The 21681-nt window shown below is 41.9% G+C and overlaps 2 protein-coding genes across 3 annotated transcripts; one reads left to right on the top strand and one right to left on the bottom strand.

Annotated features, from left to right (window-relative positions):
* Positions 1 to 201: 201 nt before the first annotated feature.
* Positions 202 to 4573, bottom strand: LOC144090674 (MOB kinase activator 1B). 2 transcript variants are annotated; one of them, XM_077622386.1, is made up of 7 exons: positions 4436 to 4573; positions 4165 to 4338; positions 2819 to 2985; positions 2481 to 2574; positions 2209 to 2342; positions 1525 to 1688; positions 202 to 1456 (listed from the first exon to the last, which is right to left on the bottom strand). In XM_077622386.1, the coding sequence occupies exons 1-7, from the start codon at positions 4498 to 4500 to the stop codon at positions 1379 to 1381; spliced, it is 876 nt and encodes a 291-aa protein (XP_077478512.1). In that variant the 5' UTR covers positions 4501 to 4573; the 3' UTR covers positions 202 to 1378. The 2 variants fall into 2 exon arrangements, with proteins under 2 accessions (XP_077478512.1, XP_077478513.1); XM_077622387.1 differs by having other exon boundaries at positions 4165 to 4501.
* Positions 4574 to 5389: 816 nt separating this feature from the next.
* tnpo1 (transportin 1) lies at positions 5390 to 21193 on the top strand. Its single transcript, XM_077622388.1, has 24 exons — positions 5390 to 5886; positions 7044 to 7119; positions 7764 to 7913; positions 7994 to 8100; positions 9799 to 9932; positions 10620 to 10701; positions 10770 to 10892; positions 10960 to 11078; positions 11233 to 11293; positions 11522 to 11696; positions 11766 to 11918; positions 12091 to 12316; positions 12393 to 12564; positions 12701 to 12787; positions 12858 to 12965; positions 13107 to 13265; positions 13343 to 13430; positions 13517 to 13615; positions 13946 to 14041; positions 16160 to 16235; positions 17199 to 17298; positions 17373 to 17447; positions 17626 to 17743; positions 19404 to 21193. The coding sequence occupies exons 1-23, from the start codon at positions 5782 to 5784 to the stop codon at positions 17731 to 17733; spliced, it is 2679 nt and encodes an 892-aa protein (XP_077478514.1). The 5' UTR covers positions 5390 to 5781; the 3' UTR covers positions 17734 to 17743; positions 19404 to 21193.
* Positions 21194 to 21681: the final 488 nt, after the last annotated feature.

A 21681-nucleotide genomic window follows, 5' to 3' on the forward strand; every position in this document is an offset into this window, starting at 1 on the left:
ATCTGAAAATAGGGGAAATGAAGCTGCATCTTTAAACAAACAAACAACTCCATGCTTATAGAAAGTTTGAGCAAATAACGAAAGAGTATTATTTGGCAGTAAAGAAATAAAAGGTGTGGTATTGCAAAAAAAAAAAAGTACGTAATACGCTCATAGGTGACCAAGAAAAAGAACAAGCTTCAAATTTGGATAGTTTTTTGCTGTTGTTGTAATTTTGAAATAGAAAAAGACTGACACTAAAACTCGGTTATTTTTATGTGTAGGGAAAAAATACAGTATTTTGGCTACAGTCTATTTATATTAAATTCGTTTTAAATCACTTTTTAATGTATTTAAAAATACTTTTATAGTTGTAATCTTAAAATATTGCAGTGTATTAAAGGAAGGGAAAATATCAATGTATCTCAGCTTTAAATTATATTCAAAAAGACAAACCCCAGTGTAAAGTTAATTAAAGTGTAAATAGGAAAAAAAAATTCTCTTGGTATCCTTTCCTTTCCCTAATACTCCTTCGTAGAGCTCATTATATATTTACATGTTGTGCATTTTAGTATATCTTCAGGCAAACGAAAAAAAAAAAGCGCTTTAAACACTAATTCCAAGCTGAAGCAAAGCTATTCTTTTTTTAAAACCTGAATGTCGAACTAAAAACGATTCAGCATGAACGCGACCGCGGAATGACGCTCCTATTTGATATCTCACGCGATCCTTTGACAGTTAAGAAAGCTTAATTGCGTCAATTCGTATTGCATAGAAGACTTTTAGAGAGCGCGACATGTGCATGCAAAATAACAAGAGAGAAATATCTGGGTAATGCCTCGTGAGCAGAGCAGGCCGACATTCAGTTTTTGAGGAAGGAAAGAAAAAGCAAACCATCGCGTGACAAAGCACGAGTCGACATTCAGGCAAAGGGTCGGTCGGGAGAACTGATCGATCGCTAATATACGCGCTAGCTCGCTGTCTGAAAACGTTTTTTTTTGGGTTCGGTAATAACCTTTAATTGTCCGTAAATCAAAATCGAGTGAAATATTTGCAAAAGTTCTCGTTGCGGATGCCGGGTCAGGCACTTGGGATGCGGAGAAAAAGCAGCAAACCAAGAAAATACTGGAAATATTTTCAGCTCTTGGAACGGCACTATTTTTGTACGTAGCGACCACGACGACCGTCGCCCGAATAGAGTAGGTACGTAACGTTAACGAGAGTCCCGGTGCGTTTAAAACCCATCCAGACCCGCTCCGGCGTACCGGGTCTCGTTTAGAAACATTTCCCCAAATGGAAATATAGTTTATACTGCATACGTACAGCCAAGGAGGGACATAGGGGAGAAAAAGGGGGGTTTTCTGTGCAAAACTAGATGGTGACAAAAGGACGATGGCGTTTATCTGTCCTTCGTGGTCAGCTTTTCGATCAGCTCCTGAAGCGGCGCCAACTCTTTTCTGTCGATCAGGTTGAACTCCTGAGGGAAGACGGATGGAGTCAGGGGGGAGAGAAACGGGGGGCAAATGGGGGCGTGTCTTTTTCTACCTGGACGAAAAAGATGAAGTGTTTGAAGGACGTGTTGAGGTGGGCCTCCTCCTGCAGCTGCATGACGGAGTCAAAGTGCTGGTGGTAGATGTGGGCGTAGACGCGGAACAGACGCTTCAGGATGGTCTTGGCCACAGACATGAAGTTGCGCTTAAATGGGACGCCTTGACAAAAGACACAAGAACAGACGTTTTGTGGAATGGTCGATGTTTAAACAGTTTGTGTCAGGGGTGTCCAAAATAGCGCTAATTATAACCAGCGCGAAAAGCTTGAGTCTGGGCTACATTCAGTTGCAGTGCACAGCTTCACCAATAGAGGGAGCTAGTCGGGTTTTCACATCTGCCCTGTTTGGTCCAGGCTAAACTTCAAAAAGGGACATCCCTAGCACATTCTGAAAGCGGTCATTGGAGAAAACTAAAAGTTTGGACACCCCTGGTTTATGCCAATCCGAAAGGAAATGCGCAGTCATTTTTAGTTTGCACTGACACTGCCAAAGAGGCTCTTTTGAGTTACGAAAGCGCCGTTGCGCCATCGGAAAGCCGCCTTCTCGTCACCTACGACTTCTTCAAATGCGATAATGAACACGGTACTTTTGTCTGAGCTGGATGGCGTCCAGCTGCGACGGGTTCACACCCGTCTGAACAAGACTCGGCGGGTTTGTCTCGCTGCTTTTTAAACGCGTACCAATCTTGGAGGGGAAAAGCGTCTCGTCGTCCAGCTGGTCTTGGACCCACGTCATCAAGTAATCGATGTACTTGGGCGCGGAGCACTTGATGGGCTTTTTGATGTTGGTCCCGTCGGCCCAGTGGTATTCGTATCTGCAAGGCGAGAAGACGGATACATGCAACGGGAATCAAGCATTTCCACCCTGAGGCTGTTGGCAAACGACGTGTCAGAGCGCATCCAATGAAACAATAAAGCACAAGTGCGCTCCGAGCGTTTGGCCGCTGACTCACTTTGGACCGGCAGACATGACGGGGCAGCTCTCCTCCGTGCAGAAATCTGTGATGGTTCCGTACAGCATGTTGATCTGGTTGAAGAAGTCCACGGCTGGGAAATAAAAATGTGTTGCTCTTGGTATTTTAGTGGGAAATTCGCATTGCAACCCCACATAAGTCATATGTATTCATCATCCCTGCCCATATAGGCGCAGCGCTATATGCTATCCCAGCTAAATATGGGCAGTTAGTTGGCAAGGTACATCTGAATACCATAAAAAAAACAGGACTTGAACACGTTTGTGTGTCCCGGAATAAATAAACGGGATAAAAAGCAGATGGCGTCGGTGGCTTACTGTTGACAGCCACCCACTCGTTGAGGTCTTCGCCCTCGGGCAACATGACGGCCATGCGCAGGTTTCCGCTTCCCAGCGTGGCCTCGGCGTGTTTCAACAGCTCGTACTGGTGCGAGCCCTCGGGGATGTTTTTCTTGGGTTTAAACGTCTTGGACGAGCGACTTCCACTAGACGGAGAGAAAAATGGTCATTGTAAGTTGAAAGAAAAGTCGTATTCCGGTGACATTCAATGCTGTTCAGGGGACAATAAGTCATCATAAATGTTGGTTAACAAAAAGTGCTGACGAAAGAATTGATAGGACGGTCTGGCCGAGCAGAACAAAGTGTCTCTGTGTGACTAATGAGGCCGCTTGGAGTGTTCAACATCTCCCGTGGCCCCCACTAAACAAGAACTCGTTGCGTGAGTCATGGCAGAACGGAAGGACACGAGGATGGAGCTTGACAATTTCCAAAATGATGAAATTGCTCCAAACTCAAAAGCAGCTGAATGATGTGACTTTGCAAATGATTATTTTTGTAAATAATCACAGCTAACTTTTCTTAGCGTTTCACAACTATCATTTAAATCCCGCCGACACGTGATTAAAAACGGTCCTAAACTCAAATTAACTCGCTTCCTCACCCACAAAAAAAAGCAATAAAACCACCCACACACCAAACGAACTTCTCAAACAAAGTAGTAAAAGTAGCAAGGTCTTAAATTGACCAACCTGAAATTCCATTTCATGCAATGTTTGCACCTTTATTACTAAAAAATGTCTTCAGGGCATTGCTTAAAAAATAAGTATTTATTTAAATAATATTATAACAACCATTCCGATATTTTTGGCACCGATACGTCCCATTTAACTACTAACTGCTAAATTGCCATTTGTTTTGTCGGCTCAATAGTCACAAACGCACAGTGCAATTTTGCCTGTGTAAAAAAAACAACAAAATATGTCTCGTTCTGGAGTTACACTTGAATAATTGAGAAATAATAGTGAAAATACTCACAGAAACGCGCACACGCGCACGCACACACACACGCACAAAAACAACAACAAAAAACAACTATGAGGCTAACTGGCAACCGTACGTAACATTTTTTTCCCTTTTAAAGGTCTGATGTTTCTTGTAATGTGACATTTAGACAAATACACTATTCTGAAACATGGTTTTGACCTGACATACTATTTTGCAGTAGCCAGAAACAACGTTGATATGAAAGAGTCACTAGTCTTGCTAACCTGCTAGAGCTAGCATAACGGCTATCCTCGAGACGCTGTCCAAGTATGAAAACTAAAAGCGCAAAACGAGGCTTCGGCAGGTCACAGACGAACCAACGAGTAGTTAAAACAACTTACAATAGAAAACTCATGTTTCCCCAGGCGGTGCTTCTTTGTCTTGCTCTCGGGAAGTAATAAGAATGATAGCAGCAGCAGCAGAGGAGGAGGAAATGCGAGGAGGAGGCGGGAGGGATTGTTTGTCCAAGTCTCACAAGTCCTCGTCGTGACTTCTCGGCCTTTCTCGCGGTCCTCCTTCAGGCAAATTACGTGCAAGACCAAAGCAGATTGCAGAGATATACGTGTTATATCCACACTTAAAAAAGCTAGAATTAAATATGGGGTCTTTTACCAGAGAGCTGCTGGTCCACTGTATAATGTGCTGTGGCGACCGAGGAACCAGGACAACACTACCATAGATACCGCATATATATATGACTAGTCGGAGTAGTGTGGTAAATGAATGGCGGCCATACTTTGTCAGAAAACCTCGATGTGAGCTTTAATGAAGCGGTTATATGGTGATTTATTTATTTTCAGTCTAAAATTCTCTTAACTTGGTGAATTTTGACGCATTATAAATTGGTTTCTTGATAACAAACCGAGTAATCCTGGCCGTAATCAAGGGTGGGTATTGAATAAAAATATAAGTAAACTGTTAGTTTACTCCATCTTTTATATCAAGGGTGTGAAACTCGGGTTGGATTAAAAAAACTGTATCAAAAGCCCCAAATAGTCCATTTTTATAGACCTAAAGCAATGTTTATTTGAGCCTTTGACACCTGTGTTTTATATTGATTTAAAAATCATGTTTGCAAATGAGTTGAAAATCAACAAATGTATGTATTTTGATATTGACCACGTTGTGTCATACTTAAATTGCCCCGACGCAAAGCGGCCAGCAAGTGACGATTCCCAATCCCGTTAGTTCACAAGAGGCATCAGATATCTAGTTTTATATACACCATTTCTAGGAAAGCACCTGCCAAATCCAAGCTCGACTTCTTCGCGGGACCATGATCACCAAATTCTCTTTTGTGCTGACACCTAGTGGCTAATAATGTTACCTATAATCCAGGAGGTACCATCGTGTTAAAAATGAGAGGTGGAACAGAATGGAAGATAAACTCAAGTTTGAACTCCTTGTTCTATCAATGTTCACAATATTTTGCAATAAAATACGAAAACATAATTATTTGCGTAGTATAAAAATGAATTACTCTCGTTATCCTAGTAATTCTGCTGACCAGGTGACATTTTATTACAATTTCAGGAAGAAACCAAGGAATTCTTAAAGGTCATCTAGCACTTTATGTGTAAAGGGCGGGTGTTAGGACCGCGCAGCCACCCGTCATCTGCCCCCTTGAGCCAGTTAAAAGCGGCTGCAGCGCGCCCTTTCTCGGCCTGCCTGTCAAACCACCCTCATCCAGAACGGTTCTAATTTGACAGGCCCATGTCTGACACTCCAGTCACTCTTTCCCCCGTTCTTCAGCAGATATAAAAATAATAATAATAATTTGAATAGCTCACCTAAGCGAGAGAACCGAGAAAATTGAACCCCCCTCCCCGCCCTTTTCACTGGTCCTTCCGGGGGTTTCGTCGAGCGTGTTGTCCCCGCCTCTTGTGTCGTTCATGTGGGGTAAACCTCCCGTTAGCTCGGCGCGGTGTATTTTTTAAATAGGCGCAGTCACAACAAAGATGGAGTGTGCGTGGAAGCCGGACGAGCAAGGTCTCCAGCAGGTTCTACAGCTGCTTAAAGAGTCCCAATCCCCGGATACGTCCACGCAGAGATCGGTCCAGCAAGTATCCTTTTTTTGCCTTCATGTTGGGGTCGGCTAGCATTAGCCGTTGCTAATCTTTTTAACGTTAAACCGTGTTTACAAAATATACACAAATGTCGACTTTTTTCTTCTCAATAACGTTCATTTTAAAGCATAGGCGATATGGTAGTTGCGTACTTTACATATTTGAGAATATGCAACAATGGGAATATGACCCTGAAAATGTATGTTTTCAACGTGACACAGCCAAATTGCAGCCTTTCTTTTTATTTGATGGCTTTAGGCAATCAAAGTCACGGGGCCCTCCACAGCTTTGAATTGCAAAGATTTCATCAACATGAATTTTCGAAGATTCCACTACTTGCTAAGCTTATAATATCCAGTTTTGATGGACATGAGCTAATAAGTGAATAATCTTAACATTTTAGTAGAATTGGTGAGAACACGAATGAAAATAGATGCAGTGTGACACTAATACTTCAATCTTGACGTCATTAGCGTCAATTCATCCCTACTGGTTTAGTGGTGTCCAAATTACAACCTGGAACAAAATATGAAAATATTGTTGAATATGGCTTGCACAAGAAGTTTCAATTTAGCCTACATTCTTTTGCACTTTTCAGCTTTGACACTAGATGGAGCTACTCGCTTAAACAGTACCAGTCAATCTCTGTTCATTAGTTGTGTATGTATTATTGGATTGGATAACTTTATTCATCCCATATTGATTGCAAATATGTGGTTATTGGGACTATGGCTGACAAAATATATGGCCCAAAATATGACTAAAGTGAAAATCCCAAAATAGTCATGTAAGTTAAATTTCCAGACATTCTGAAGTTCTGTTATTGCTTTGTCGCTCAGTCGTTGTCATAGCTTGGTTGCGCTCGAGGGGATAATAACTTGAATATCTCCAGCAAACCTTTGCCGGCTCTCCGGGGCGAAAGGATATTAGATTTTGTGTATGTGTCTGAGAGGTTGGAGGAGGCGTGAAGACACAATTACCACCCCTGGGGTGTCCAAACTTTTTTTTTTTTTAATAAAAAAAAGGGCATCTGACTTTGGATTGAATGCACAACTAAATATCTTTTTAAATCCAATATACATACATGTACTATTTGCTGACACATGCCCTCCATTTTGTGCCGCTGCTGTGTTCCTCAACCAATTACTCCACAGAGACTGGAGCAGCTGAATCAGTTTCCCGACTTTAACAACTACTTGATATTTGTTTTGACCAAGTTCAAAACAGAAGGTAAGTTTTATTATTTTTTGTTCCTTGATCACCAAACGATGCTTTCTTCTTCCATTTTGTGTAAAAGCCCCGACGAGCGTGACTCCTGCACTGACCCGTCGACCGCAGATGAGGCGCTGGGGGAATATGGGTCGCGGTAATTTTAAACCCGATTCTTGGCAGCGCTCGGCTCGCCACGCCATGCCGCCGTCTGCACGGCGGATGACCTACATGCCCGTGGCTTCGTGACATTTGCTGCCATTTTGCCTGAAAATATTGTCGAAAAATAATCTTTCGCGTTCGTTAGTCGCAAAGCTTGAATAAATAATAAGCCTCCGCAAAACAGCTGTTTAAATGTAAACAAAAGTTCGGATTGACATTTTACTGGCTTTTTTTTCAAGAAAAAATATTCATGATAAATACAAAAAAGCTAATATTGGGATATTGGGTTGGGAAATGGTCATTAGATGATTAAATTCTGCAAAAGAAGGAATACAAAAAAGCTAATATTGGTATATTGGGTTGGGAAATGGTCATAAGATGATTAAATTCTGCAAAAGAAGGAAATGAAACTTTTGTTATTAGTAAAATGCAATTTTTCGCAGGCATAAACCGGGCAGCTAAAGGGTTAATTGCACTTTTTGTCCCCCCCTCTCCTCCCCAAGATGAGCCAACACGCTCCCTGAGTGGCTTGATACTGAAGAACAATGTGAAAGCTCACTATCAGAACTTCCCTCATGGCGTGTCTGATTTCATCAAGGACGAGTGCCTCCAAAGCATCGGCGATTCCTCGTCGTTCATCCGCGCCACCCTCGGTAGGTTTTTTTTCTTTTTAACTACCTACTCCATTTGCTGGAGCTCCCATGTCCAATCTTTCCCTTTCCTCCCCAAACAGGTATCTTGATCACCACAATTGCGTCGAAGGGAGAACTGCAAAATTGGCCTGAGCTTTTACCCAAACTGTGCCAGCTGCTGGATTCTGAAGATTACAACACGTGCGAGGTACGAGCAAGATGGGGCGCGTTATTGTGACCTGTGGGCGGAGCTTACCCGCAGAATTGGATGATTGGCAATGAAATAGAAAAGTAATAACTCAGCTGCACAAGGTTGGAGCGTGACCTCCCGTACGTCTTGTGCGTGATGAAGGTCTCGCCCTTGAGATTTAAAGGTCGCTACTATGACTATTTCTCATCGCGCAATGGCCTCATTTGACACCTGTGTCCTATGAAAATGAAAATACAGTCATACCTGGACACTTTTTTTCAATACATTGTGTCTTGGATCCGCCAAATATGTATAAATTATTGACTAAGGAATAATAAGACTACAAACATGAAACAAACACTATCCCTACATTGCGGTTGTTCACCTATCGGGGCAGGTTTTGGACGGCCATTGCCGTCATCGACGTGACTGGTCAGTGCCAGCCCTTTCAACTTCAAACGGATTGGACGGTCGTCACCACAGAAAAATGTCTCCTTCAAAGCGCCACGTTCTGCCTCGCCGGCGAAGCTTATTGGCGAGCGGAGATTTAGGTCAGGGCTAAGAATCGCAGCGTGCGCAAGGTTCGTAATGCGGCGGCAAATGTGGCAACTTCTCATAAGACTTCCTTGATTTTGAAAAGCAGCTTGGACGCGTTAAAGCCTCTTAGTTGGAACTAAAATGTCTGCTAACACGTTTTGATATTTCGTTTTGCATGAATAAACTTTACTCAATGTGGATTTTTTTTCTTCTTCCCGAGGTCGCTGACATTTTTCCCAGTCAAAATTGCCTGTCACTTGCTTGGGTTATTTCTTTTCCTAATCCCCCATGAGGAACATAGCTGGGCATTTTTCCCCATCTTTTATGTGTTACTTATTTTAAAATGTTCCTTGGTGGGGGGCTTGAAACAGAGAAATAAATTCCTTGCGTGTTCCCAATATACTTGGCCAATAAACCTCATTCTATTTCTCATTGGTTCCTTTTTTGTTTTAATCAAAACCCCATGTTCGATGCTGCTCAATATAAGCACATCTGTAGAATGGGAGTGCACAAAAGCCCTCAATAGTCAATTTTACTCGTCTAATTCCTTGTGAAATCCTGACCTAGTGGGTTTAAAGGGTTAAGCCATCCCCGAGGCAACACTTGAACGCTGCCTGGCTGGCATTCATCGCTATAAAAAGCGCCGAGCAGGTGACGCTGGTTTACTTTATTTAGATTGTCGGTTACGATGAAGACGGCGATCCGTCTCGGCGCTTGTTTCTTAACTCCTGTTACACATGATTGCCAGATGAGTCGACTTTCTGTGGATGAGAAAAAGCAGATGAAGTCAAGCACCCCGGGGTGCTTGACACTCAATCTTGTCGCTGGGCATTTTCTCTTTCTTTGCAAAGTTTGTTTCAGTATCGGAAATTTGAATTAAAATGTGCTTTTATTTATTTTTACAATATATCCATGGATTATATCGACCGCAATGGCGGCGAGCCATTCAGTTGGTTCATTTGTTTTCCGTTCCGCTTATCGTCAACGGTCGGGGGGTGCTGGAGCCCAGCCCATTGCAGGGCACAATGAGAAAACCATTTGTACTCGTACCGAATGGCAATTGAGTTCAACTCGCCTACCACCTAGAAAGTTGGGAAACATTGAAACTCCATACTGGAAGCCTAAAAAGCATGTAGCTCAAAATGGTGGCTGTCTCATGTGGTTTTTCTTGCTATACAGGGGGCTTTTGGAGCCCTACAGAAGATCTGCGAGGACTCTGCCGAGATCCTGGACAGCGACATTTTGGATCGCCCCCTCAACATCATGATCCCCAAGTTCTTGCAGTTTTTCAAGCATAGCAGCCCCAAAATCAGGTATACTCTTAACATCCAATCAAATCATTGTTCTTCCGCTAGGCCAAGGGTGTCAGACTCGGGGTGGTTCGCGGGCCGCTTTAACGTCAACTTGATTTCACGTGGGCCGGACCATTTTAGATACAATATTTAGATTTTTTTATAAATGGATTAAAAGAACTGGATTAAAAGCCCTGAATATTCTGTTTTTATAGATCTAAAACAATGTTTATTTGAGCTTTTAAAAAAAATATTTTTAGATTTTAAAAAATGATTTCTGAACTAAAAACACAGAAAAAATGGATTAGAAAATTACAATTATTGATTTAAAAGGGGGAAAATCAGGAAATTTAAAAAAACATCTATACTCTTCATTTTAATTTGATCCTAAAACAGAAAGTCGGCACTCATGATTTACTTTCCCGGGCCACACAAAATGATGTGGTGGGCCAGATTTGGCCCCCGGGCCGCCACTTTGACACATGTACGCTAGGCCAAACTACAGCCCATGGTGGGTCATATTTTAAAAACCCAACTTTTTTTTTGTACCCATTTTGAGAATGACTTCAAGTTGCCTCCTTGGATTTTTCTGAAAGCGGCCTTTTGAGCAAATGTCTGGACACCCCATCACACTGGCTGCTTTCAGCAGCCATTTAGCCTCCAGTGAGACACATGGCTCACAATTTGCTGGGCTTTGTGCATTTGTAGGTCCCACGCCATTGCCTGCGTCAACCAGTTCATCATCAGCCGGACTCAGGCGCTCATGCTGCACATCGATGCATTTATCGAGGCAAGCGCAAACCGCCGCGAGACTAAAATGACCGCAACCAGTAAGCAGCGCCTCTTTCCTGTCCGCAGAACCTGTTCGTGCTGGCCGCCGACGAGGAGCCCGAGGTGCGCAAAAACGTGTGCCGAGCGCTCGTCATGTTGCTGGAGGTGCGCTTGGACCGACTGCTGCCGCACATGCATCATATTGTTGAGGTGAGTGAATAAATGAAACTAAAAACGTAATCAAGGCTTAATGAATCAACTTTATTGTTGCATGCAGTACATGCTTCAGAGGACACAAGACCAGGATGAAAACGTGGCCTTGGAGGCCTGCGAATTCTGGCTGACGTTAGCCGAGCAGCCCGTGTGCAAGGAAGTGCTATGCGGCCACCTGTCCAAGTAAGGAGCAATCGCTAGATGGGTCGCGGCCTCGTTCCGCGACCCCGACAGCCGATTAAGACGGCGGCACTTGACCTCGGCCGTCACACCAACCCGCCGTCGTCGCTGAGTAATGAGGCGTCCTCGCCCTTATGTCACTTCCCGTCCCTCCCAGGCTCACGCCGGTGCTCGTCAACGGGATGAAGTACTCCGAGATAGACATCATCATGCTCAAGGTTAGATCGTGCGGCTCTGTTTGAACGGGAGTTGACCCGCCGACATGGGATGTGGCATTGGGCTGGAGCCATTATGTTGGTAAAATGTATGCATTGGTTAAAGGGCTGTTAGCCACCAGGAGAAAACGGACAGGAAAAAAAAAATCAATTATTATGAGGGGAGCTTGGGAACCCATCCCCACAATTGGGGGAAAAATAATAAGGCATAACATTTTTGTTTGTCACCAGGGCGATATCGAGGAGGACGAAGCCATCCCCGATAGCGAGCAAGACATCCGCCCTCGTTTCCACCGCTCCCGCACGGTGGCCCAACAGCACGAGGGCGACGGCATCGAGGATCAGGTCGACGACGACGATCTAGATGACGACGACGACGACGAAACCATTTCGGATTGGAACCTTCGTGAGTACCCGAACGAGGGGCTCTTTGGCGAATTTGGCGAGACTTGAGCTGGCCGTCACCAATTTTCAGGTAAATGTTCGGCAGCGGCCTTGGACATTCTGGCCAACGTGTTTCGGGACGAGCTGTTGCTGCACATTTTGCCGCTTCTCAAGGAGCTGCTCTTCCATCCCGAGTGGATCGTCAAGGAGTCGGGCATCCTCGTGCTGGGAGCCATCGCGGAAGGTCACCATTTTGTCTTAATGAAAATGTTTTCACGTGTAAAAGTTTGGTAAAAAAAAATTGAGTGGACGAGTAGTATTTTTTTCGCCATCAATGGCAGCCATCAAGTTGAAAACAAAACAATGGGTGCATGAAAGGATTAAAGTTAGCAGTCTTTTTCGCCCATTGCCCTTAGGCTGCATGCAGGGAATGATTCCGTACCTCCCCGAGTTGATTCCCCATCTGATCCAGTGTCTGTCGGACAAGAAGGCACTGGTGCGCTCCATCACCTGCTGGACGCTGAGCCGCTACGCCCACTGGGTGGTGAGCCAGCCCCCCGACGTCTATCTGAAGCCTCTCATGACCGAGCTCCTCAAGCGCATTCTGGACAGCAACAAGCGCGTGCAGGAGGCCGCTTGCAGGTAAGCCCTGACATTTTTTAAATTATTTTTTTAAATCATCATTACTGTGGAGAAAAATGTCGCCGTCTCCTTGCAGCGCCTTTGCCACCTTGGAGGAGGAGGCGTGCACAGAGTTGGTGCCCTACCTGGCTTTCATTCTGGACACGCTGGTGTTCGCCTTCCACAAATACCAGCACAAGAACCTTCTCATCCTTTACGACGCCATCGGAACGCTGGCCGACTCGGTGGGACACCACCTCAACAAACCGGTACAACTGGATTCACAACCTAGATAGAGCTTGGCGTCATGACAAAAAATATTACCACGATTTAAAAAAAAAAAAAAAAGATCAGTCAATATCAATAATTATCCCGATTTTTGTTCATCCAATGTTCTTTCGTCAGGAGTACATCCAGATGTTGATGCCACCTCTGATCCAGAAGTGGAACCAGCTCAAGGATGAAGACAAAGACCTTTTCCCTTTGTTAGAAGTGAGTCACGTCCAAGTGGGATTTCTCGTGTGTTCGATTTCTCGGTCCAACCCCGTCTGCTGTCCTTCAGTGCCTTTCGTCCGTAGCGACGGCTTTGCAGAGCGGCTTCTTGCCCTACTGCGAGCCCGTCTACCAACGATGCGTCAACCTCGTCCAGAAGACTCTTGCTCAGGCCATGGTGAGTGAGCACGCTAAATAAACACCAGGGGCAAACAAAACTAGCGCTTTTCCACTTGACACTCAACGCTGGTCTGAAAATTGTGGGTGATGCCGTAAGACTTGAGTGTCCAAAAAACAGGCTGTCTTGTCCATCCTCCAGCTTTACCAATCGCAACCAGAGCAGTACGAAGCACCGGACAAAGACTTCATGATCGTGGCTTTGGATCTTCTCAGCGGTCTGGCCGAAGGTTTGGGAGGCACCATCGAGCAACTGGTCGCCCGGAGCAACATCCTCACCCTGATGTACCAATGCATGCAGGTGAAATTCTGTCCTCCAAGTCAACCTTGCATCGAGTCAACAGCTGAATTGTTGTCCCCCTCCGGCCCTCTCCTTAGGACAAAATGCCTGAAGTACGTCAGAGTTCCTTCGCTTTGTTGGGGGATCTGACCAAGGCATGTTTCCAGCATGTCAAACCGTGCATCGGTATGTTTTTTAGTCCCGGTGAAACATGAAGGCAAGTACGAGCTCAGCTCGGCTGATTGGCTTGTATTTTTTTGTGTTTTTTCTAGCTGACTTTATGCCCATACTGGGTACTAATTTGAACCCAGAGTTTATTTCTGTGTGCAACAATGCAACATGGGCAATAGGAGCGATAGCCATACAAATGGGTGAGTACTTTATTTAATTTTTTTCTCTTCACTGCAGTGGACAACTACAGTAATCCCTCGATTATCGCGACTTCACTTATTGCGAATTCACTTATTGCGAATTCACTACTTTGCAATTTTTTTTCTGCTATTAATCTTTTTTTTTACTTCAGTGCACACACTTGTTGTAAGGATATGTTCACTATTATAGCCTGTCCAAAGCAATTGAAATATTATTTTTTCTTTCTTCGATAAAACGGCAAGAACTCATTGGCTATCATTGTTAGCAACAGATGTCCAATCCGTCTCACTACCCATTTTAAATGTCTTTTTTTGTTTGTTTTTGCCTAGGGCCTGAAATGCAGCCATATGTTGCGGTGGTGCTTCACCAACTAGTGGAAATCATTAACAGGCCCAATACGCCGAAAACACTTCTGGAAAACACAGGTACCACACTGTGGCGGTACTGAGCCGGGCCCACGGCGGCTGCCACACACGCAAACAGAATTGCAAAACACTTATTGGTCCTCTGCCTTCCATTTAGGTATGCTAACAATTTAAGCTAGAAAATTCAGAGCGGCGATTCCCTTAAACACGCCAAATCATTTTTCTAAAGCCAAGCGTCTCCCGAGAATCCACGTCCAATTTGTCTGCCTGCCTAGTTTTTACGTGCCCAAAGCGAAATAGAGGGTGCTGGAGCCTATCCCAGCCAGCAACGAGGAGTAGGCCGATTGTGTACCCTGAATTGGATTACTTCAGTATGTTGTTTTACATAACCGTATATACCGTAAATGACAAAAGTGAAATATTGCTTTTGAGTGCGTCTAGTCATGTTAGCGAACATTTTTGCCCATGCATAGTTGAACAGTATAAAGGAGCGGGCCCATGCATATAATTTGCTTAGTGGAAGCATACTAAGCACATTAGAAAGGTTACACTCTACCTCCATAAAATAGGAATTGCGTACGTGTTCCTGTCTGTTTGCCGTCACTTGATTTATTTAATTTCTTGCTCTCTAAATGTCAGTGCATTTCTTGCAATTGATGTTGTTTGGTGCAGGATGGCCATCAAGAACCAAAATGGTTACCTTCAAATCAGCTATTTTGGCTGGAGTTGAACTTGGAACTCCAAAGTTGAACGTGGTCTATTGTGAAATATTTGGCACTTTGTCAATTTGATCCCAGACTAAAAATATATATAAAAAACATATTTTTGTAGTGCCCCGAGACACTTTTGTTTAGCCCACATAGCATGTAAGATGCAACCATCCCTTCATGTCAAACCTCGCATATCAACATCATCTTTTAGCTATGCAGTTATGTTCAAAATATTTTTTATTCAAGAGCTGACATATTTAGCAGCAAAATTGTCATAAAGGTCAACATTGCTTTGAAATTTTTACTCGCTCAGGTAATGTGTCAAATGTGTAATCAATAATGTTTTAAATCAAATGGAGCCCGACTTTGAAATATCAGCCAATATTATATCAACGTCCAAAGAATTATCATACATTGGTCATTTACACTTGTAATATAAATCCAGATCATCGTTACACCCTAATTGCGCTTTATCATACATTTTCAGTCTCAAAAGACAGTAATGCTAATTATTGCCAAATCAATGTTGGTTCAACTTTGGAGCATCCTTTCTAATTTTTTTAAACAATCCTGCACTGAACTTGTTTAAAAAAAAAAGTTTCAAAAGTGGCATTATCATCTGCTTTCTGCATGTGCCATTTGACTTGTTCCCAAAATGTGCCTGCTCGTTTTAATGAGAATGTTGCATAGTTGTGTGTCTTCTTAAACGTAGGTCTCTTCTCTTCCACCTCCTCTCTACCTGGATAGCTCCTCCCTATCCTCCATGTTGTCGGACTCGTGTATTTTCTATTAAAAAAAAAAACGAGCGACAACGACACCCAAAAAAAAACGCACGCACAAACACACACACTCCTCTTTGTTGTGTACAATTAATATTGGTGAGTTTAAGGGAGAAATGTGCTTATGAGGCATGAGTCACCACATTGGATTCAATGACTCAAAAAAGGAACATTTGATTTAAAAAAAAAAATCTTGCATTGATTACATAATAACTTTGTCCTATTATTATTTACATGAGTGAAACTCAGGCAACATTTCATAAATGAATTCACTGCCATTGACTGCGATAGACGTCAATTTTTTTTTGAGCCCCTATCCGTGCATTTTGTATTAGACGTCTATTTCAGTCAATGGCGCCCAAACACCATCGCTCACTGCCGGGATAAGTCATTTCTTTTGGAAGACTGTCTTATGTCCTACTTGTCAATGTGTTCTCCCTTAAACGTGTTTTGTATGTCTTATTTTTTGCATTCTACCCTCCTCCACCGTAGGGGGCAGTAGCGTGCTAACGACGCCAAAGTGAAATCTTGTGTTTTTTTCAGATCATGGACAGATTTTTGTTGATTTCTATGTCTTGTGTGTTTTTCTTCATTTTTTTTTCTCCTCCCCACTCCCCCCTCCCCCCCTCCTCATTGCTCATGTCTTGGTTGGCGTTTGGTGGTGTGTAACCGTGATTGCGTTACCGTAGCAATAACAATTGGTCGTCTTGGTTACGTTTGTCCTCAAGAGGTGGCACCCATGCTACAGCAGTTTATAAGACCCTGGTGTGTATTATTCAATCTTTTTTTTCTTTTGTTTTTTTAATTCATTCATTTTTTTCTCTGTTACTCTTTTCTCTTCTTGCTGTCGCTTTCCTCTCAAAACAGTCTTTTTGAGTCATTTATTCTTGAGTTTTGTAATCATTGCCAACCATGTGACTAACCCTGTGCTCTTTTAGGTTCTGTTTTTTTTGGGGGGGGGCACTATTTCACCTGTATTTTTTATTTTTGTCTAGTTTTCAATTTTTTGTCGTCGTCCCACGTAGCCGATGCGCTAAAAGATGATATGAGACGGCCACGTGGCAGTCAGTTGCCAATTAACTGTTAATTGGAGTTAACCGTTGACCCACTTTGCAATCCGACTGCCAAGTGGCCACCTCCCTCTAAAGCACCCCTACAATCCACCCCCCCCCCCCAAAAAAAAGGCTAATCATACATTTTTGAGAGCAAAATGATGTAAGCAGACGGATGAGTAGTTTTGATATCAAACGTTTCTTTATTTTTGCATTGTAAGGAAGCCGTTACAGCCAATAATTAGTACTCCCACTACAAAAAATAGTGACTTCAATGAAATTGGTGCATTTATATTTTTTTGCATAGACTAACTAGGATATGGTAATATATTTAGCTTAGTCCTGTCATATTTATTTTGTAGGACAGGTTTCAAATGGAGAGGAAAAGGTTGTTTTTTTGTCATCTTAAAAATGTGGTTCTTTTTGTTGTCTAGGGAATCCAGTTGAACTGAAATTTCCATTTTTTTAAAAGATAGTCATTTTATTAGGTGCAGCATTTCGTATTTCCCTCATTGGCTGAAATGAGCTTCCTAACTAGTCATATACATGCTGGACTTATTTCTGCTTATTTTCCACTTGCCAATAAAAACGGTTAATCTCTGCTAGGACAAAGTTAGCCAAGTGACTATTTTGACTTGGCTGCATATTCAATACGCATTCCCTCCCCCGTCAACAGGTGCACCTCGTTGCGGAATATTCGAGATAACGAGGAGAAAGACTCTGCTTTTCGGGGGATTTGCACCATGATCAGCGTCAATCCAGGCGGAGTCGTGCAGGTAAAATGAAAAAGTATGTGTATGAGCCTCATTGAGAATGGCATTTGAGCATGTTTTTTTTTTTTTAAATAAAGGATTTTATCTTTTTCTGTGATGCCGTGGCCTCCTGGGTCAACCCTAAGGAAGATCTGCGAGACATGTTTTACAAGGTAAGGCAAAGGGCGGGAAATAATTAAGTTAAGATTGGTCATTAGTGTACATGCATTGAAGTTAGCATGATCTTAACCCATTAATTTGTGGTGGTAGTTTGTAATAGAGGGCAATCAATTAAATCAGTGCTTCCAGCTCCTCCCACTTGAAATGGAATGGGCGTCTTGTTTATTTCAGATCCTTCACGGCTTTCAAAACCAAGTGGGGGAGGAGAACTGGAGGCGCTTTTCTGACCAGTTCCCCATGCCGTTAAAAGACCGCCTGGCTGTCTTCTACGGGGTCTAAAATGGGCGGGGTCAGTTTACCAGTTCATCTTTCACAAACAATGAAATGCTTTAGCTTATTGATTTTTATTATTATATATTTTTTTAATCCTTTGAATCAGGGGTAGGGAACCTATGGCTCGGGAGCCACATGTGGCTCTTTTGATGGTTGAATATGCATACCTGTCAACCTCTGCCGATAACTGCCCTTATAAATGATTATGAGTCCCCTTACAAAGCCCCAAAAAAAACTTGCAAACACCGTACGAGTCGTACGCTGTTTGTAAGGTTTTTTGGGGGTTTGTAAGGGGAATCATAATCATTTATAAGGGCAGTTATCGCCAGAGGTTGACAGGTATGCTCCCATATCAATATATATTGTCACACCCGTATAAACGATACATGGATCTGACCATCCGATCAAATCATGACCCATTTTATAATACAGCAAATATTGTTCACTCGTCCAAAAAAAATCGGTGCTGTATTTTTTTTAGTCCTTGCTGACAAAATTTGTTATGCTTGCTTAAAAGTGGATAAAATTAACAAAGAAACAAACTTAATGGGGGCTGACAAATACGCACACAAAAAGAGGACACACCCCAAACAAAATGATACTCCCGTCAGGACGTAGTAAAACACGGGCTTTCGATACACAGGCGGGGGATGGTTAACGAGGCAATCACAAACACCTGGCTCACCTCATTAGGAGAGCCAAATAATACTCGACAAGTAAAACAGTTCATACCTGTCAACCTCTGCCGATAACTGCCCTTATAAATGATTATGATTCCCCTTACAAACCCCCCCAAAAAACTTACAAACACGGTGTTTGTAAGGTTTTTTGGGGGTTTGTAAGGGGAATCATAATCATTTATAAGGGCAGTTATCGGCAGAGGTTGACAGGTATGCTCCCATATCAATATATATTGTCACACCCGTATAAACGATACATGGATCTGACCATCCGATCAAATCATGACCCATTTTATAATACAGCAAATATTGTTCACTCGTCCCAAAAAAATCGGTGCTGTATTTTTTTTAGTCCTTGCTGACAAAATTTGTTATGATTGCTTAAAAGTGGATACAATTAACAAAGAAACAAACTTAATGGGGGCTGACAAATACGCACACAAAAAGAGGACACACCCCAAACAAAATGATACTCCTGTCAGGACGTAGTAAAACACGGGCTTTCGATACACAGGCGGGGGATGGTTAACGAGGCAATCACAAACACCTGGCTCACCTCATTAGGAGAGCCAAATAATACTCAACAAGTAAAAGTTCATACCTGTCAACCTCTGCTGATAACTGCCCTTATAAATGATTATGATTCCCCTTACAAACCCCCCAAAAACCTTACAAACACCGTACGAGTCGTACAGTGTTTGTAAGGTTTTTGGGGGGTTTGTCAGGGGAATCATAATCATTTATAAGGGCAGTTATCGGCAGAGGTTGACAGGTATGCATATGGCTCTGAGCTAAAATATGGAAACCGGTGGTGAAAGAGCCGAGTCCCGATGCACCAATAGGAACGTCACGTCGGCACTGGCATTGACTTTTTTTTCCATTAGTCTTCTGCATCTATTCTCTCATTGATACTCATTGATTAGCAACAGCGTAACAATGTTGTCAAGGTTGATTTGAAGTATGCCTATTAATTACAGACTTTTATTTTTCATACAGGTCTGGTGTCAGGAGACAACATAGGGAACCTCTTTTAAAACGGGGAAACATGTCGCCCTTGACCAGGGGGGAGGATTTGCCTGATGAGGGGAGGGGGTAGGGGTCCCCGGCCCCTTTCCTCCCTACCTGGTGGAAAAGGGGTGGGAAGGCGGCGGGACGGGGCCCCCATGGGTGGGCCCGCACGGGGGGGAAGCGGGTCGGAAACAATCGCGGGAGGAGTTAATAACCAAAAGTTGCAGTTCCTAATCACGACGTCATGATTTTGCTTTTTTCAATTCTGTAATTGTGACTCCTCGGACGGACTCCATTGTTCTGGAGAAACTGTCCGTGCGCGACCAGGCCAAAGAAAGTTTTGCCATTTTTCCTCCTCTTGTTGAAAGGATAGAGTTAGCAGAATGAAGTTGGAAATAACTCAATTCCTCGACCCAATTTCATGGAAATAGCTGTAATTATAGTCTGAATTAAATGTAAACATTGACTTCATTTGAACTACTAAAGTGGTTTAAAAAATATGAAGTTGGTGTTTAAACAAAAAAAAAATGTCATAATGTTAAGAGAATACTATTGTACTAATTTTAAAGCCATAATTTCACAAAAAATGGAAATTATATTTTTATGCCAAAAGTCAGTTTTGTGAGAAAATAAGCAGAATTTTACAACAACAACAAAATACACCTGGCGTTTTACAAGTTAATGGTTTTAAATTTTTACAAAATAAGACTTTTGTGAAAACTTTAAAAACTATTTGGCCAAAACATGCAAGTTGTCTAAAACTTAAATCAAGCCATTTTTCCACATTTGCAGGATTCCTAAATGTACAATTTTACCAAAATAAACTTGCAGTTATTCATTAATATAAAGCCATAATTTAAGAAAAACCTGGATGTTTTTTTTACAAAAAAAGGATGATATCACTTTGTATTTATAAAGAAATACAACAGCTGTGATTGTAATAATAGTCAGAATAGCATTTTTTTGGTCTTGGCGATAATCCAGGATTTCGTCTCGTAACATTATGACTTTTTTTTAAATTTGTGTTTTTTATTTTGGTACTATTCCCACTTTCTGTCAGTGTTCCGGAATGTTGGGACAGAATTGTGGAGAAATGCGATATAATGATTCGCCTTGAGTCTTTCCTGAAACTTTGTTTTATGTTGTCAATCTTACTTGACGTGTCTTGTGCATGGTTTTGAGGATAACTTAATTTTTTTTATTTTATTTTTTGCACTTGTCTCATGCATGTTGGTGGCCCTTGAACACTTTGGGGGGGATTTGATTGTTTTGGAAAAAAATAATAGAATAATGAGACCTCTTTTTGCTGCCCTCTACTTGCTCTGAAAATACTGTGAAACTCCATTTGTGTCATTTCAACAGCCTGAATGTATTCCAAATTCACAAATTGTGTTTTTGTTTTTGTTTTTTAATTCTTTTTCTCTGCTGGTCAGAGTCAAAATTGCAGTATTTTAACCCTGGAAATTGGAGCTTTTGTGAAGTGATGCTGCTAATGTTTTTTTTATATATAGGCAAACAAAAAATAAACAGTGGAGCCTTTAAAAGTACAATGCAAAAATATTTGGATTTTGGAAGGATTTTATTTCAAACTTTTACAGCATTGATCTTTAAAAAAACTGACTTTTAGGCAAACTTGGATTTTAGAAGCAATCTTCACGTGGATGTTCTTTTTTTGTCTGTCACATTCCGAGTGTCGCCGTCTCCGCTCAATTTACGCTCCCGTATGTCTTATTTGGGAATTTGGTTAATGAACAAACATCATTTTTATGAAGAGCAATGGAAGTAAATTTTGACTTTGTGAAATCGTAGAAGGAAAATAAAATTGTTTCTTTTAAATTGTCATTTTCCATATTGTTTCCGATAAAGCAGTTTCTTTATATTAACGTTGCCCTTGTAATGATAAATCATTTTTTTGTGATTAGAAAATATCATTTTATAAGATTAATCATGATCCTATGATAGAGGGGATTAAATGGGATTATGTATGAGAATAATATTGGAAGATTAGGATGTTGCAATGGTAAAAGAATATAAAAAATATTAAGTGTTTTGTATTTCATGAAGTATAAAACAATTTAGAATACAATTGTCATTTTTATGACAAGTTAATATTTAACATAATTATTGAATGATAATTTTTCACAAATAAATTTGCATATTACCCAATAGTTTAATATTGCGTTGCACTCAAGTTAGATTTGGAATTTGCACTTTTTTTGTGTCAAATGTGTGGTTGTTTTTTCTTAAGCACTGTTTTCACCAAGTT

The sequence above is a fragment of the Stigmatopora argus genome, chromosome 16 (assembly GCF_051989625.1).
Source record: "Stigmatopora argus isolate UIUO_Sarg chromosome 16, RoL_Sarg_1.0, whole genome shotgun sequence".
In the NCBI taxonomy this organism is placed as follows: Eukaryota; Metazoa; Chordata; class Actinopteri; order Syngnathiformes; family Syngnathidae; genus Stigmatopora; species Stigmatopora argus.